General features: G+C 39.8%; 1 protein-coding gene and 1 pseudogene across 2 annotated transcripts in view; both read left to right on the forward strand.

The window, feature by feature from the left end:
* The window catches only part of LOC146507178 (putative voltage-dependent N-type calcium channel subunit alpha-1B), a 285,564-nt gene that overhangs the window by 170,168 nt on the left and 98,572 nt on the right, over positions 1-16,824 (forward strand). Inside the window, 1 exon segment of the mRNA XM_085180590.1 lies at positions 8,381-8,582. Coding sequence (XP_085036716.1) covers positions 8,381-8,582 — 202 coding nt within the window.
* LOC146507179 (uncharacterized) overlaps positions 1-16,824 on the forward strand; it is a 146,457-nt pseudogene that overhangs the window by 10,498 nt on the left and 119,135 nt on the right. The gene's annotated exons all lie outside the window — the stretch shown is intronic.

The following is a 16,824-nucleotide window of genomic DNA, read 5'->3' on the forward strand; positions in this document are numbered from 1 at the left end:
CGGCCGCCCACCTGAACTGTCTCGTCTCGGCCGCCGGCCACGCGGCCGCCCACCTGAACTGTCTCGTCTCGGCCGCCGGCCACGCGGCCGCCCACCTGAACTGTCCCGTCTCGGCCGCCGGCCACGCGGCCGCCCACCTGAACTGTTTCTGTTTTGGACTCCGTCCCTCCGTCCTGGGCCCCCTCCGCCCGCCCTGTTCTGGTTTTTCTTTCTTTTGGCCGTCGGGTGCCGGCCTTTGGAGGGGGGGGTACTGTCAGGGTTCCTGGGTCAGTGACCCAGTGCTTTCCGTTTTGTTCATGTTCAGTTTATTTTGCCACTTCCTGTTTCATTTCCTGTTTGTTCCTGTGTCACCTCGTCTCGTGCCATTAGCCAGATTATGTTCAGCTGTGTACTCACCGGTCTCTCATTATCATCCTCATCAGTCTGTGTATTTAAGTCTTCTGTTTCCACTCGTGCTTTGTCGTGTCATTGATGATGTTTAGGTTATGTTGTTGTTTCCGCCAGCATTCGGTCAGCCAGCCAGTCAGTCAGTCCTCCTTCGTTCGTTCGTTCATTCAGTCAGTCGTCCAGCCAGCCATGTCCTTCCTCTGTTCTGTGTGTTCATTCCGTCATCAATAAATCACCCAGCTTCACCTACCTGCGAGTCCTGCGTTTGGGTTCCTTCTTCCTCGCCTCCACTCCACAACGCCTGACAACTACAAACGCTACACCTAACTCCCTAACTGAAATAAACAGGAGAAAACAGTACAAGGAAAAATAATAAGGCAGCTCACCCCTTCTGTTTCAGTGCTATTTACAATGTGCTATTTACAAGTGAAAACTAATGTACACACTAAGTACAAAGCTCAGTAAGTCACGAGAATCACAAATATCACAGAGTTTGGAGGCCAGGGTCAGGTCTATGCTGCTGTCAGTTGCTGCCCCAATAAACTGCTGGTGAGGGATTTTTAAAGCAACCATGATCAGGGGACCAATCAGCAGCCGTCAGCTTATCCAATCAGGGACCTGCAGGGACTTAAAGACACAGACAGAACAAGAAACAGCCACCAAGAGACATTATGGCCAGGGCCGTAACTCAAAATTTTGAGAAAAGTAATTAAAAAATTTGAGTTTGCTCTGCCATTTAGCTATATATTTAGCATATATTTGGTGTGGGGGAGATTACCCTCTTTATGACCAAGGATGTTGTTAAAAACAGTTGTGAGCAGGAGGTCACACAAACGCACCCCCATGACACACACACACACGTGCACACACATACACACACACACACACACACACTTAGTGCCTTGTCTTTTGTAACCAAGGGGGGTAACCAACACAACACAAGCACCTCCCACCGTAAAGTATATGTCACCACTGATATACTGACCTGTTTTCACCTCTTGTAAATAAAATAGTTTATGCATACCATGAATGGGCTTCCTCTTTTGTTTCAAGCTACTTGTAAAATAATATAGAGAATATAAGAAGCTGCAAAATGGTGCCTAACTCAAAATGAGATGAACCAAACAAAAAACAGCTAAATTTAAAATATCTGACGTTTAAATAATAAATAAATAAATAATATTTTATTTGTATAGCACCTTTCTAGACAGAATCACAAAGTGCTGCACTTAAGATAACAAATAATCAAAGGGTAAACCAGACAATATAAAACAGGCAGAAATTTAACCAAAAACAGTTTTAAAAAAGTGAGTTTTGAGTTGTTTTTTAAAAACAACTACCAAGTCCACAGTTCTTAATGTATGAAGGAGAGAGTTCCACAGTCTCGGGACAGTGGCAAAAGCTCTGTCACCCTTTGTTCTCATCTTAGTCTGTTTTATAGCAAGTAAGCCCTGATCAGATGACCTCAGGGACCTGCTAGGGACATAGGGCTGTAGCAGATCGGAGATGTAGAGTGGTGCCAGTCCATGCAAGGCTCTAAATGTCAAGACCAGGATCTTAAAATGTATTCTAAATTCAACAGGAAGCCAGTGTAGCTGAAATAGCAATGGTGTCACATGTGAATACTTGGAGGTTTTGTCAACAGCCTAGCTGCAGCGTTTTGCACAACCTGCAGACGATCCAGAAAACCTTTGCTTAGACACATAAACAAAGAGTTACAATAGAGATTGACAGACCACGTGACTTTCGCGCATTGCATTGTGAGTACAAGTGGCAGCAAAATCAAAACACTGCATCAAGCGCTAGCATTTCCAGCACCGGTAATCATTAATTCTGTGGTTTTAATTCCTACTTGCATTTTATTTGCCCCAAAAACAGTTATGTACAAAATGACGGAGAACACGGCAGGTCCGTACAAAGACAGACTTCACGAAAAGGTAAAAAAAAAATCAAAAATCAAAGGAGTGAAAGGGTTAGACCCATACGTGCATACGGAGTGGAGTAAGGACATTAGCGTGCTCCCCAACTTTCATCACGCACATATTTATTACTATATGGTCCTAAGTGTGAGTGCATACACTCACAAAATGTTTAGTAACTTCAGATCCCTGCAACAAGCCCAGGTCCAGTTTACTTTGGTGATTTGGACTATTCCATTTCACAGCTGTTGTTAATTTTCTTTCCTTTATCTCCTGTACAGGCCAACTCAATCTATTTGTCTTTTTAGGTTGTAGTATTACACAACATTTTCAGATCTAATAGAAATAAAATAAGTGTTTCGTAATTCATTCAATTTATTGTCTTTATTTATAACTGGCCATATTGTTTCATTCTATTATAGAATCTTACAAGAAAGAGGCAAAATTGTATTCCATTATGCTTTATTAGTAAATCAATAATGCAAAAAAACCCAAAAAACATTGCAAAATAACATACTGAAAAACAGTTATTCATCACTTGATTGCTTCAATACAACCCTTGGACACATATATACGGGACTTTTCGTGGCTGTTTTGATATCGCTCTCTCTCTTAACCAATCAAATCTCACTGTGGTAGCAGCTTTAAACTCAGTATGACCCAGGTTGATAGAGGGTTCCCAGTCTGGATCGCATTCCAGCATTTAGGCTGGTTTTCCTACAAAACACTACAAATATTAGCCCGCAAAGCCACAGTGAACAAAGCAGCATAGCAAAACCAATTCAATTCAAATCAATATAAGGCTTAATTGTAACCTACATCAACAATTATGTTATGATAAATTATGCAACAACTACAACAGAAGACTCTGTGGAAATGCTTGGAGCAGACTTAAATGTGAGCTGGAGTGTTCTGGAACGTTATATTTGGTCTTCAAATAGCTGCAATCCAGACCATCTGTCTGCTCTTTGTTACACTGGAAACATGGCTCGAACAGTTTCTCTTCCATGACGTAATCCGATAAAAAACAATCTCTTTACCCGTCAGCTTCCTGTGGCTGTCTTGCGACAGGCTATTGCAGTTAATAATACAACAGCTTCTTGCCATTCTTTGTGTTTCTTTTTATTGCTGTGTGACTGTTTTCATGTGAAAGCCTGCATGCGCTAGTACCGCTTGCCACTCGTACCTACAATCCTTTGCGGTTTTACCCCGGAAATGACGTCACATTTCCAAGCGTGAGGAAATAAATGCATGTATAGCTATCTCCAGTTTCGAGCGAGATAAAATAGGGCTTAACACATTTCTTAAATGATAAAAACAAGACCAAACCAGAAATTTCACATGCCCATCCAATGTGAGAGTCGAGTCAAAAGTGACACCTAAATTCCTGATAGAGGATTTAACATACACAGAAAGAGGACCAAGGGCTTTCACTATCTGGGATACAAATCTGTCCGGATCACATATTAGTTTTCCCCTCGTTGAGTTGGAGGAAATTTACAGCCATCCAACGTTTGATGGAATCTAAGCAGTCATTTAAAAGCTGAAGGTTAGATGAATCCTGGGGCTTAAAAGAGATGTACAACTGAATATCATCAGCATAACAGTGATAAGAAATGTCCTCAAAAGAGCCCATTATATGCTGGAGGCGGAGAAGATATATTAAGAACAATAAAGGCCCCAAAACCGAACCCTGAGGGACATCATAAGTAAGGGAGGCAGAGGATGACCTAAAGTCGGAGACCACCACAGAAAAAGATCGGTTATGTAGATATGAGGAGAACCACTCCAAGGCAGTACCTGATACACCAACCCAATGTTTAAGCCTTTCGAGGAGGATGTGGTGGCCAACAGTGTCAAAAGCCGATGTTAGGTCCAACATAAGTGGGACCGAGCATTTTCCTGCATCATTATTCATCAAAATGTCACTAAGAAGGGCTGTTTCTGTGGAGTGAGCTCTGCGAAAGCCGGACTGAAACTAATCGCAAATACTATGTTTGTCCAGAGTTGCTATAAGTTGCTTAGCCACAACCTTTTCTAGAAGCTTAGCAATTAAGGGTAATTTAGAGATAGGTCTGTAGCTACTCCAAAGAGATGGGTCTAGCTGAGGTTTTTTTTAAAGTGGGAGAATAGCAGCATTTTTAAAATAAACCGGAACTATACCAGACGCCAGTGAAGAGTTGATTAGAGTGAGCACAGATGGACCAATAATTAGTGACCTGACACTTAAGGGGAATGCTTACATGAGTAATATGCTAAAATAATATAGCAAGTCAATAAGACTTTACGTCTGTGAAGGTTCTCAGTCATCCAGGTCATCGTAGTCAAAGGAGCTTGCAAAGAAAAGCGTCTCGACTTCGTTAAGTTACTTGAAGACGTTTCACCTCTCATCCGAGAAGCTTCTTCAGTTCTAAGGTCAAATGGTGGAGAGTCCCAGATATAAACCTAGTGGGAGTATCCCCCCATAGAGGGACAAAAGGACCCTCTGCTGATCCTCTAATTACCTGAGCCAAGGTGTGAAACTGGGTGAGGGTCCCAATCAGCCAGAGTTTCGGGTGAGTTCATTGTGAAACCTGGCCCCACCTTATCATGCGAATTCCTGAGGTCAGATGGCCCAGGATGTGAGTGGGCGTTAAGGCGTCTGGGGAGGGAACTCAAAACTGGATTATAGATAATAAGACTTTACAAACCAGGATTTGCTTTTGTAAATATTTTCCTATAAACTTCCTATAAATTTTTTATACATTTCCCAGTGTTATAACACTGTTACATCACAGTCTTTCAACACCAACTGTCTGCCATCTACAATCCAGTTTTGAGAACTCTTCCCAGGTGCCTTAATGCCCACTCACATCTTCTATCAGGTGATCTCAATAGGTCACATGATAGGGTGAGGCAACATCTCACAATGGTTTACCTGAAATCTCTGCTAATAATGACCCAGACCCTTTTTCACACCTTGGCTCATGTGATGAGCTGTCTGATCAATAGTGGGTCAACAACCCTCTTTAAGAGATAACTCTCACTAGTGTTTAAATACCTGGAACTCTCCATTATTTTTTAATGAATGGTGGAAATGAAAGTTTCAGAAGTTTCACAGATGAGAGATGAAATGTCTTCAACAAATTGAAAGAACTCCAGTGCTTTTTATTTCATAGATAGTTCTGTGAGTAATTTTCTGTAAAACGATATATAATGCTTGGCCAGGACTTCTTCTCAAAATCCATTACAGTGGGTAAAATAAGTATTGAACATGCCACTAATTTTATATTATATATATTTCGAAATGTGCTATTGACATGACATTCTCAAAAGATGTCAGTAACAATCCATCCAGTCCACACATGCAAAGAATCAAACCACAGATGACAGAGAGACAAAATATTGAACACATGAAAAACAGGAAATACAAAAAGGCATCAAAAGTCATGACACAAGCTGAAATGTATCAGTAATTAGAAAGCAATCCTGCCACTTAGTGCAAATTAATATTAACTCGTTCAGTCTCAGCTGATGGCCTATAAATAGGTGTCTATACAAAAAAACATCTCATGATGGACAAACTAGTGAGCTCTCTCAACTGTATAACCTTATTGCAAAATGGGCTGGTGCAATTGGTTACAGAAAAATTTCTAAACTGCTGAAGGTTCCAGTGAGCACTTTTAGGCCCATAATGTGGAAGTGGAAAGAACATTTCACCATAAACTGGCCACAACCAGTGTTGGGAAGGTTACTTTTAAAATGTATTTCACTACAGATTACAGATTACATGCCCCAAAATGTATTTTGTAACGTATTCCGTTACGTTACTCAATGACAGTAACGTATTCTGAATACTTTGGATTATCTATCATGCTTTTTACAACTACATGACTGTACTATTGCTGTGTGAATTATGACTTTTACTGAAGGTTACTCGCCATACCAATACCAACTAGATTTTTAAATCTTAATATAAATGAGTAACAGTAGGGTGGACATTAGGTAAGGCTGCACTTTTTGCAGCGATTTCCTATAGAAAACGATTCCACGCGTATATAAAACAGGTCCACGGCACCGAACCGTAGTAAAGGGACCTCTGGCTAATACGTTGGGTTCCGCGTCGGTCTCATAGCTGAAAACTAGCTTTACTTTGTTGTCTGGGTCAACTTTGCTAGCGAGAGACAGAGAGAGGTGTTGAAAGGCTGCTCCAACGGAACTTATTTTTTTCGGAGGAAAACACGAAAAAAGTGTACAGCCGAGTCTTAATAGCTTACCTATAACTGGGCTCGTCAAGCACTCTTTTTGGCTGCAGTGGTTATTATTATATTTACATGCTTCCAGCTCCCGTTTCTGCTTGATGACAGCTCATACTTTTCCTTTTTCTCCCTCCCTTGCTCACGGACACATAACGGGTACGGCAGTCCATTCTCCCTGCAGAAGGGACTACACTGTCCATGAAGCTACATTCTTTAGGGCTATGCCTGTAACACTCTGCCTACTGCCTTCATATTAAATCATTTTTGTGAATAATTTTTAAAAATATTTCTTGATGTCATTATGTGGGCCGCAAGTAGAGGTGACATGGGCCGCGAGATTGAGACACAGGCCTCTTAATGCGTGTTTTGTTTGGGGCGTGGAAACCAAAAATAGAGAGGGCATACCCGAACATATGAAACAGGAAAATACCGCCGTGTAATCACTTTATTTCAGCAAAGTAACTGTATTCTAAATGCCACCTTTTTAAACGGTAACTAACGGAATACAGTTACTCATATTTTGTATTTTAAATACATAACGGCGGTACATTAATTCCGTTACTCCCCAACACTGGCCACAACCAGGTGTTCCCTGCAAGATTTCAAAAAGAGGAGTGAAAAAGATAAATATCAGAAAAGTTGTCCAAGAACCATGGACCACTTGTGGAGAGCTAAAGAATGACCTGAAATTAGCAGGTATAATTGTTTTAAAAGAAAAAAAAAATGCCCTCAACTGCCAAGGCCTGTATGCATGCTCACCAAGCATGACTACATTGCTAAAGAAAACGCATGTTGAAACACAATTAAACTTAGCTGAGCAACATTTAGAAAAGCCTGTGAAAAACTGGGAGCATATATTCTGGTCAGATAAGAACAAAATTGAACTCTTTTGATGCCATAATACACACCATGTTTTGAGGTTAAAAGGGAAAGCTTATCACCTCAAACATACAACCCCAAGAGTGAAGTTTAGAGGAAGGAACATCATGGTGTGAGGCCTGTTTTTCATCATACTGCACTGGCACCACTTATTTTTATTGAAGGAAGGATCAATGGAAAAATGTATCAGTGTATCAAGACATTGTTGATAAAAAATCTGCTGCCATCTAACAGGATGACGGGGATGAAATGAGGGTGGATGTTTCAGGAAGGCAATGATCCCAAACACACACTCAAGGAAACTCTCAACTGGTTTCAGAGAAAGAAAATAAAACTGATAGAATCGTGCAGTCAATTACCTAACCTGAATCCAATCTCATCTATGGAAAAGAAAAATAACCTCAAGGATTTGAAGCCAATGCGTACAACTAGTTTCAATACGCGTGTTCACTACTTTTTCCCTGTGTCATTTGTCATTAGTATATATAACTTAATTCAGGGATATCAGTGTCTGATTTCTTTGCATGTGTGAACTGGATGGGTTGTTACCCACTTCTGGTAGTAATTCATGTCAACATCTCATGTCAACAGCAACTTTAGAAATATATATACAGAAGACTGGTGACGTGTTCAGTATTTGTTTTACCCACTGTATATACAGCTTATTTCTCGTAACCTGAAGGCTTTTGTTTTCTTTTTGTTTGTTTTTTAGTTTTTTGCAATTTGCCTTTATTGGAAATTGAAAGTGAGGAGCGGGGGAAGACACACAACAATCCCCAATATCATGTAGTCTGCTCTAGCTAATAGCTAATTTTACTTTGCTTTAACTAAAGAATTGTTTCACTTTGTTCTCTTGGGAAACACACACAGCAACGTTTCCTAGCCTGAGTTATATAGTTTATAATGATTAGCTTAAAGTGATTGTATGGATATGTTCCTGTACCTTCCTTGCTGCAGTGTTCTGAAGCACTCCGTGGATGCTACCTTTGAAGACCAGGGTCCCAGTCCAGGCTATCGGATAGAAATGTCAATCTTCTACGTGGTCTACTTTGTCGTTTTCCCCTTCTTCTTTGTCAACATCTTTGTTGCTCTAATCATCATCACCTTCCAGGAACAAGGAGACAAGGCCTTGTCTGAGTGCAGCCTGGAAAAAAATGAGGTAAAGAGCTCAGAAGTTTAGTATTACAATATGTACCTGATTTCTCTTTTTCCCTTTTTTCTTTTTTAAAAAAAGGATGGATTTGCATAAAAACACTTAGCAATGGTTTATGCTCTCTTTTTTGGCAAAAAATATTAACTTTGTATTATTGTGATTACTATGTAAAATATTCAAATATGGCTACATAAAGTTGTGGGATTTTGATAATTCCCTAGTGACAGCCATAGCTCAATGTTATTCGCTCAAGTAAAAAGTAATGTATTAATAATATTCTTTGTTGCAATGTTTTTGTTGCATTATTGCAAAAGTAAATTAAGTTTTTGAATTTCATGTTACTGAATACTGAATGTTTCATCACTGAAAAATTTCAGTGTAGAAATTTCAGTGTAGGTTCCTGGTATGCAGTATTACTGCATACCAGGAACCTATTAACAGAGTGAGAGGTGATGAACACAGGATAGGTTGCCACTCTACTAGAGTAAGGCAGACTACTCTACTCATCTGTCTTACGAAGTTTGAACATATATAATGATTGCTGTGTAACTTTAGCTTCATAAATCAAATTGCTTTAAACGCTACGTGCAGATGAACAGAATCAACTTTTGGAGATTTACTTACCTGGATGATTGAGCATGCATCAAGAAATTGCTTTAAACTTTCAGAATCGGTCTGCTCTATCTAATAGCTAAAAACAAATCATAATCTGTAATTTGAAAACTTCACCAGGTACATTATTGGCTTGCTAAAATATGAAAAATAACTAAAGCTGTCTATATTCGAGCGCACGATAATAAATGCAAATGAAGAAAATGCTATTTTCATTAAACCTTCATGTTGGATTGAGCAAATATGAGAAACTGAACCACAAAAAAATATTAATAGATTGTCCTATCCAAATAGAACAAAATTCTGGGTTTTCCAGATGATAATTGAAATATAATTCAGAAGATATTTTTGTTATTTAAGTGATTTTTTTGTTTTGAAGACTTGGGTCTTGCCATCTGAAATCAGCATAAAAACCAAACTAACCAAAGTTTGGGTATGTATTGATCATTTTAGCCTCAATATTTTATGCATTTTTTTTAAAAGACTTCCACCCACTTTCATGCTTTTTTTGTTGTTGTTGCTGTTTTTTAAACAAAAGACAATGTTAGAACATGATCATCTCAAAAACGATTAAAAAGGTTGAAATTTTCACTGATCTTTATTTCCATCAAAATGAATTTGTGATAGAAGCATCAAAAATTGTCTGAACATTTAAAATATGAAAAAAAAAAATCAAGCAGTCCCGTAAAATCCCCATGTGTGATAACACATAAATAATAAAACTACACGTTGTGAAAGAGAACTAATGATAACTTCTGGATGTTATCTAATATCATTTTAAAATAAATTTAAAAAATGTGTCAAGTAATATTTCTATAACATATTTAAAAACAACAGCTGTTGACCAAAGTGCTGTGTGTCAAACATAATCAAATAACAAGGCATAGGACAGAGTGCCCGATGTGACAGATAGTTGGGTCCTAACTTTCGGAACAGCAACTGCAAAGGCCCAGTTTAATCTGAAACTCAGGACAGTTAGGAGAATTTGCTCAGCAGACCTCAGTGATCTAAACGGAATGTGCAAACTTAAAAGTTCAGTGGTAAGACTGCGCCAACCCATGCAATGCTTTAAAAGCAATTAAAATCTTAAACTCAATTCTACAATCAGCTGCAAGTGTAGGGATGCAAATATGGGGGTTATATGGTCTTGTTCGTGTGTACCAGTCAATAAGCAGTGGAGCATATAAATAAAAAAAAAAAAGACTGGGGGACCCCCATGTGTGTTTTTTTGTTTTGGGGTTTTTTCAGGAAAATGTATCCCCAGCCTAACTGGAAAACAAATCTCACTACTATACTAAAAAAGTAAAAAATATCAGTAGATAGTCTAACCCGCAGAGAACAACATTTTGGAGTTTACAGATGGTACATCTGTTATAAGTGAGAAAACAATGTTCTTAAATATATGCATATTTTTCATTTTTAAAACCTACTCTATCCACCTACCATTTTCACACCTACTGCCACGGAGGAGTCTGATAATTCAGATTAAGGTTAAAATATACAAAGATGTATTACAAATACAATCAGCATACTGATCCCCTCTTGCCAGTTGTGGAATTAGGGTTAAAGTTGGGTCACGGGGTCAGAGCGTTAGGGAATCTGTTTAGGAGTTAGGGACAGCAGCTTATCTCACTCCTGATCATGCCATTGTCATGCATTGTGCTGTGGCAGGCAGAATGTGGACCCAAATGCAGGTTTCAACACACATGGGGATAACTCAAAGAGGCAGCTTTATTTGCTGTGAACATTCATGCAAAGAAAACACAAAACATAACATAATCAGGAAACTAAAACTAGGGAGCTAGAAAAACAAGAGACTGGGGCGGGGAGTTACCTAGGACCACTCAGGAAAGACCACAGGAGAGACACACAGTTAAATGAGGATACCAACGCGACAACGGACAGAGAAAAACACAGGCAGAGAAAAACACAGGGCTAAATACACAAGGGAGGGAACACAGGAGGAATACAGCTGGGAAGGATCAAACGTAACAAGATGGGGAGGAAGCAAAACTTAATACACTAACATAGGACATAAGACTATCAAAGTAAAACAGGAAACAGGAGACAGGCACAGAAGCATGGACTTGTAAATGACAAACATAGATATATTGAAAAAATAACTTTATGTGTTATATCTAGAGTGATTAATATATGTATAAATGTGGCCTGTGTTGGTTGACTGACCTAAATAATAAACTTCTGGCTACTAACCTTATTTAAATATGAAATATTTTTAAAAATATATCCATATAGTAAAAAACAAGGAACTGCCCAACCAGTCCAGGTGTTTTTAGACTCCTTTTATGGCAAAATTCCCAGGAAGGAAACTGCCAAGGGTGCTATGAAGTAGTGGGAGTTTGGTATGATGTTGGAGGATGTGTTCATTTTAAACAGCTAAAAAGCAAGAGTACTTTCTAAATATATTGATATTTATGCTCCCACCAGTACCTTATTACCATTACATTGGAATAAAAACTAGAGCACTGTGATATTTTTTTAATTCCTCAATTGATATTTAATTGTTGTTACAGTAGAGCCACGGACTAAAAAGTCAGGTGCCACAGCTTCTCTCATTGAGTAACGTGGAAGCCAGGTCATGATGTTGACCACAGCATAGTGGCTTTATTGTCATCATTAAAGGGGGTTTAGCCCAACACAGAGCTGTTTCTTGATTATTCTCTTTAAGATGGAGATACATTATCTTTCCTTTGATTTTTTTTTTTAGGTTTTAGGGAAAAAATTGTGAACACTCAAGGACACTGTACACAGTAGAATAATAAAAGCAACATAAAAGCAAGTTTACACAATCATAAAAGCATAAGACATAAAACAAATTTAAAATAGAGTGGAGAGGTTATGTGGGATAAGCTATTTTGAACAAGTGAGTTTTGAGTTGGGACTTAAAGAGAGAGAAGGAAGAGATATTTCTTAAATCAGGAGGTAGGGAATTCCAGAGTCGAGGAGCAGAGCAACTGAAAGCCCTACTCCCCATGGTGGCAAGACAGGGGGAGGGGACTGAGAGAGAAAGGGAAGAAGAAGATCTAAGACACCGAGATGGGGCAGTGATCTGAACCAGATCAGAGAGATATGGAGGAGAGAGATGATGAATAGCCTTAAATGTCTACAAGAGTATTTTAAAATTGATACGATATTTGACCGGGAGCCAATAAAGCTGCTGCAGGACAGGAGTGATGTGGTGGATAGAAGGGGTCCTGGTGATAATATGGGCAGCAGAGTTCTGGATGCGTTGGAGCTTGTGGATGGATTTTTGAGTAAGACCAATACAATTACAATAGTCAATCCGGGAGGATTGAAGTGAGGAAGAAGGTAGATGAAAAGAAGGGGCCCCAGGACAGATCCCTGGGGCACGCCACTGCTCAGAGGGTAGGGCTGAGAAGTAAAGGATTTGAGTTGAATAAACTGAGTGCAATCAGACAGGTATTATTTAAACCAGGCTAGTGGAGTATGGGAGAGACCGATGGAGGCTAGCCTACTGAGAAGAATAGAGTGAGAAATAGTGTCGAAAGCAGCACTCAGATCAAGGAGAATAAGAATGGAAAGTAAACCGGAGTCAGCTGCCATAAGAAGATCATTGGCTATTTTTATAATAATAATAATAATAATTTATATAGTGCTTTTCAAGGCACCCAAAGCGCTTTACAATGCCACTATTCATTCACTCTTGCATTCACACTCTGGTGGAGGCAAGCTACAGTTGTAGCCACAGCTGCCCTGGGGCAGACTGACAGAAGCGAGGCTGCCATATCGCGCCATCGGCCCCTCTGGCCAACACCAGTAGGCAGTAGGGTAAAGTGTCTTGCCCAGGGACACAACGACCAGGACAGAGCTTGGTCGTTGTGTCAGAGCGCATCCCAACGCTTCCCAACCCCCTGAGCCACGGTCGCCCCGTTATAAGTGCTGTTTCAGTGATATGGGAGGGGCGAAAACCAGACTGGAACTGTTCATACAGATTATTATTAGTTAAATGTGAGTGGAGTTGTGTGGCAACTATTTTCAACAACAACAACAACAACTATTTGTTAGTGATGACAGCTTCAATTCAGTTCTCCTGTATGGAGAAACTAGTTGCATGGATTAGTAGGGATGGGTATCGAAAACCGGTTCTTATTGAGAACCGGTTCCCACTGTTTCTTTTTTTTTCTTCTTTTTTTCTTTTTTTTTTGCCTGTCCCGTTTGGATCTTTAGCCATCAGAATTCTTGTCTGAAGGCCAAGTAAGATGGCAAGTGGATTTACTTTACCAAGTGGATCATCATGGCCTTGCCATATTGGTCCATTTGATTGACCTTTATTATAATTATGTATTTATTTTATTTTCGTTTTTTTAAAGACTGGACAGACATGACTGGGGGATAGGACAGTGAGAAAGAATGAAAGAAAGAGAGGGAGGGAGAGAAAGAAAAATAGAGGGGAGAAGAGATGGTGAGAAAGGGGGGAAGAAAAAAAAAGAAAGAAAAACAAACAAAACACCTGGATCACCTGTATGGAGATAAAATACCAGAAGAGAAAACAAACAACAAAGAGCAACATAATAAAAACAACACAATCACAATAAACTAGCTAACAATAGATAACAGTAGATACTTTTTTAATTTCACCTGTTGAGAATGAAAAAAGAAAACAAGCAGAAGAAAACGAGAGCAATAGAATAAACAACATCACGATGATATATGGGAATATAACTGTAAATACTAAATATTAAACATTGTGCAGCACGTAAGATCGACAGCGCACAGTGTGCTTTGAGGTAGGCGCCAAAAAGGGTGTCGTTTGTGTGTGTGAGCACCCGTGTGTACACCTGTGAGCATGAACGCGCTTGTTTTTAAAAGGTTCCTTCATGTTTCTTCATGTAATGATCTGCTAGAGGGTGTGGGGAGCCACAGCCCCGTCCACCAGGGGACAGGTGTATGGAGGAGATCAAAACTCCAGACATCCAGAGGCCCTCAGAACACAAGAGACCAAGGAAGACCAACAGAGGGGCAGCCGCGCCACTCTGTATATTTTATATTTTATTTATCAGGTGTGAGCTTCCACACAAACAATCTTCCAATTCTGAAGGTTTTTTGGGCCCCTTCTATGAACTCTGAGCTTCAGTCCTTTCCATAGACTAGATTAGATTCAGTGCAGGTTATTTTGCTTCTATAAAATCACTTGAGAGTTTCCTTGGGTGTGTGTTTGGGATCACCCACCCTTGTTTTGTCTTCATTATCCTGGAAAATGGCAGAAGATTTTTTTTCATCAAGCATGTCTCTGTACATTTTATCATTTATCGTGCTAGTGCAGCATGCTGTTTTTCAGCATGCTGCACTAGCACATATTTTTGAGGTTGATAGCCTTTTAACCTCAAAACGTGGTGTGTATTATGGCATCCAAAGAGTTCAATTTTGTTCTCATTGGACCAGACTATATGCTCCCATGTTCTTCAACATGCTTTTTCTTTAGCAGTGTAGTCATGCTTGGTAGGATGCATGCAGGCCTTGGCAGTTGAGTGCATTACTTATCAAAACCATTGTACCTGCTAATTTCAGGTCTTTCTGTAGTGGTCCCTGGCTCTTGGACAACTCTTCTGATAATTAGTTGCATTCCTCTGTCTGAAATCTTGCAGGGGACACCTGTGGCCAGTTTATGGTGAAATGATGTTCTTTCCGCTTCCACATTATGGGCCTAAAAGTGCTCACTGGAACCTTCAGTAGTTTAGAAATTCTTCTGTAACCAATGCTATCAGCCCGTTTTGCAACAATAAGGTTGCAAAGGTCTTGAGAATGCTTACTGATTTGTCTATCATAAGATGTTTTTTTGTATGACACCTTGGTAATGAGACACCTATTTTGTAGGCCAGCAGAAAATTGATAGATTTTAGCACATGTTGTGATTTTCATGTCCTTTTGCATCGTTCTTTCTACATGTGTTCAATACTTTCCCCCTATGTAATCTCATTATTTAACACAATTTATAGCCATCTATTGTTTGATTTCTTTGCATGTGAGAATTAAATGGGTTGTTAATGACATCCGGTTGGAATTTCATGTCAATTTCAAAATATATTGACTTGTTGACATGTGTACCTATTTTTACCCAGTGTATCCCATATACATATAGTCCAGGTCAAAAGTTTAAGACCACACCCGTAAACCCGCCCAAAACAGAAATCCAAAACAGAAAGTTCCAAACATGAACTCAGTAATGAGTAGATCCACCATTATTGTTGATCACTTCAAAAATGTTTGCATTGTTCTTGATGCACAGTGTTTCCATGAGGTGAGTGGGAACATGTCTTTAAGAGGTGAAGACAGCCGCACAAAAGTTAGGATCTGTTTTCCATCATTGTAAACTTCCCTTGCCATCCATCCCCAAAGGTTCTCAATTGGATTTAGTTCAGGGGAACACACAGGATGGTCCAAAACAGTGATGCTGTTCTCCTGGAAGACGTCCCTTGTCCTGCAGGCATTGTGTACAGTAGTGTTGTCCTGTTGAAAAGCACAGTCATTACCACACAGACGAGGGCCCTCAGTTATGAGGGATGCTCTCTGCAACATCTGGACATAGTCAGTGGCCATTTGATGCCCCTGTACCTCCTGAAGCTCCATTGTTCTACTAAAGAAAAAAAACACCCCCTCCACTGTGGTGTGTAGAAAACATCTGCTTGTCATGCCAGTAATGTTGGAAGCCATCAGGACCATCAAGGTTACATTTGTTCTCATTACAGAATAAAACTTTCTTCCACCTTTCAATGTCCAATGTTTGGTGCTCTCATGTCCAAACAGTCAGTTCTGTGGCTTTCAAGGAGATGAGGCCTATGAAGACCTCTTTTGTTTTTGAAGCCCTTCAGTCTCAGATGCCATCTGATGGTTATGGGGCTGCAGTCGGCACCAGTATTGGCCTTAATTTGGGTTGAGTATCGTCCAGTGTCTTGACGGACAGCCAACTGGATCCTCCAGCTCAGTGCTAGTGAAATTTTGGGGGGTCTTCCACTTCACTTTGTTGTTCCATAACCCTCAGGGTCATTTAAGAAATTCCAAATGCCTGGGAAAGTTTTTTTTAGCCTTTGCCATCAGAAGATCATGACAGTGTGTACAGATTTAGACTTTTAAAGGCATGTGGTCCTAAACTTTTGATCAGCTGTAAAACAGTCTGTTTCAGTTTAAGAGTTGTTTAAGAAATAGCATGCTTAAAAAAATGTTTTTGTTTTTCTTGAGCATTGGGATGGGGGCTGGAACCCATCCCAGCTACCATAGTGTGAGCCCTGGATATTCTATAATCTAACAGAAGGCTAAAGCTGGATTGTTGAGCAGGGAGAGCACGCTTGCTGTCAGCTGCACTCCAGAGACTGTCCATCTGCCTACAGTTGTTGTCAGATGGAGGGAATATACAAAGTGTGTGTTACAACCGGTTTTTGGGTTGTAACATACAAAGAGCTCAAGTGAGAACAATTATCTTTGAAGTTTGTTTTTTTTTTGTATTTCTCCTGTTCCTATTGAACTCCAGTATTGCTCCCTATCTTGACCCACTTGTCAACTAATCAACATTCAGCAGTCGCGTACATTATCCCCTTCCTGCAACATGCAGTCAGGATGTTAGAGGGCTGATTGGGTGCTCGACGGTGAAAACCCCTCT

The sequence above is a fragment of the Neolamprologus multifasciatus genome, chromosome 12, assembly GCF_963576455.1.
Source record: "Neolamprologus multifasciatus chromosome 12, fNeoMul1.2, whole genome shotgun sequence".
NCBI classification, from domain to species: Eukaryota; Metazoa; Chordata; class Actinopteri; order Cichliformes; family Cichlidae; genus Neolamprologus; species Neolamprologus multifasciatus.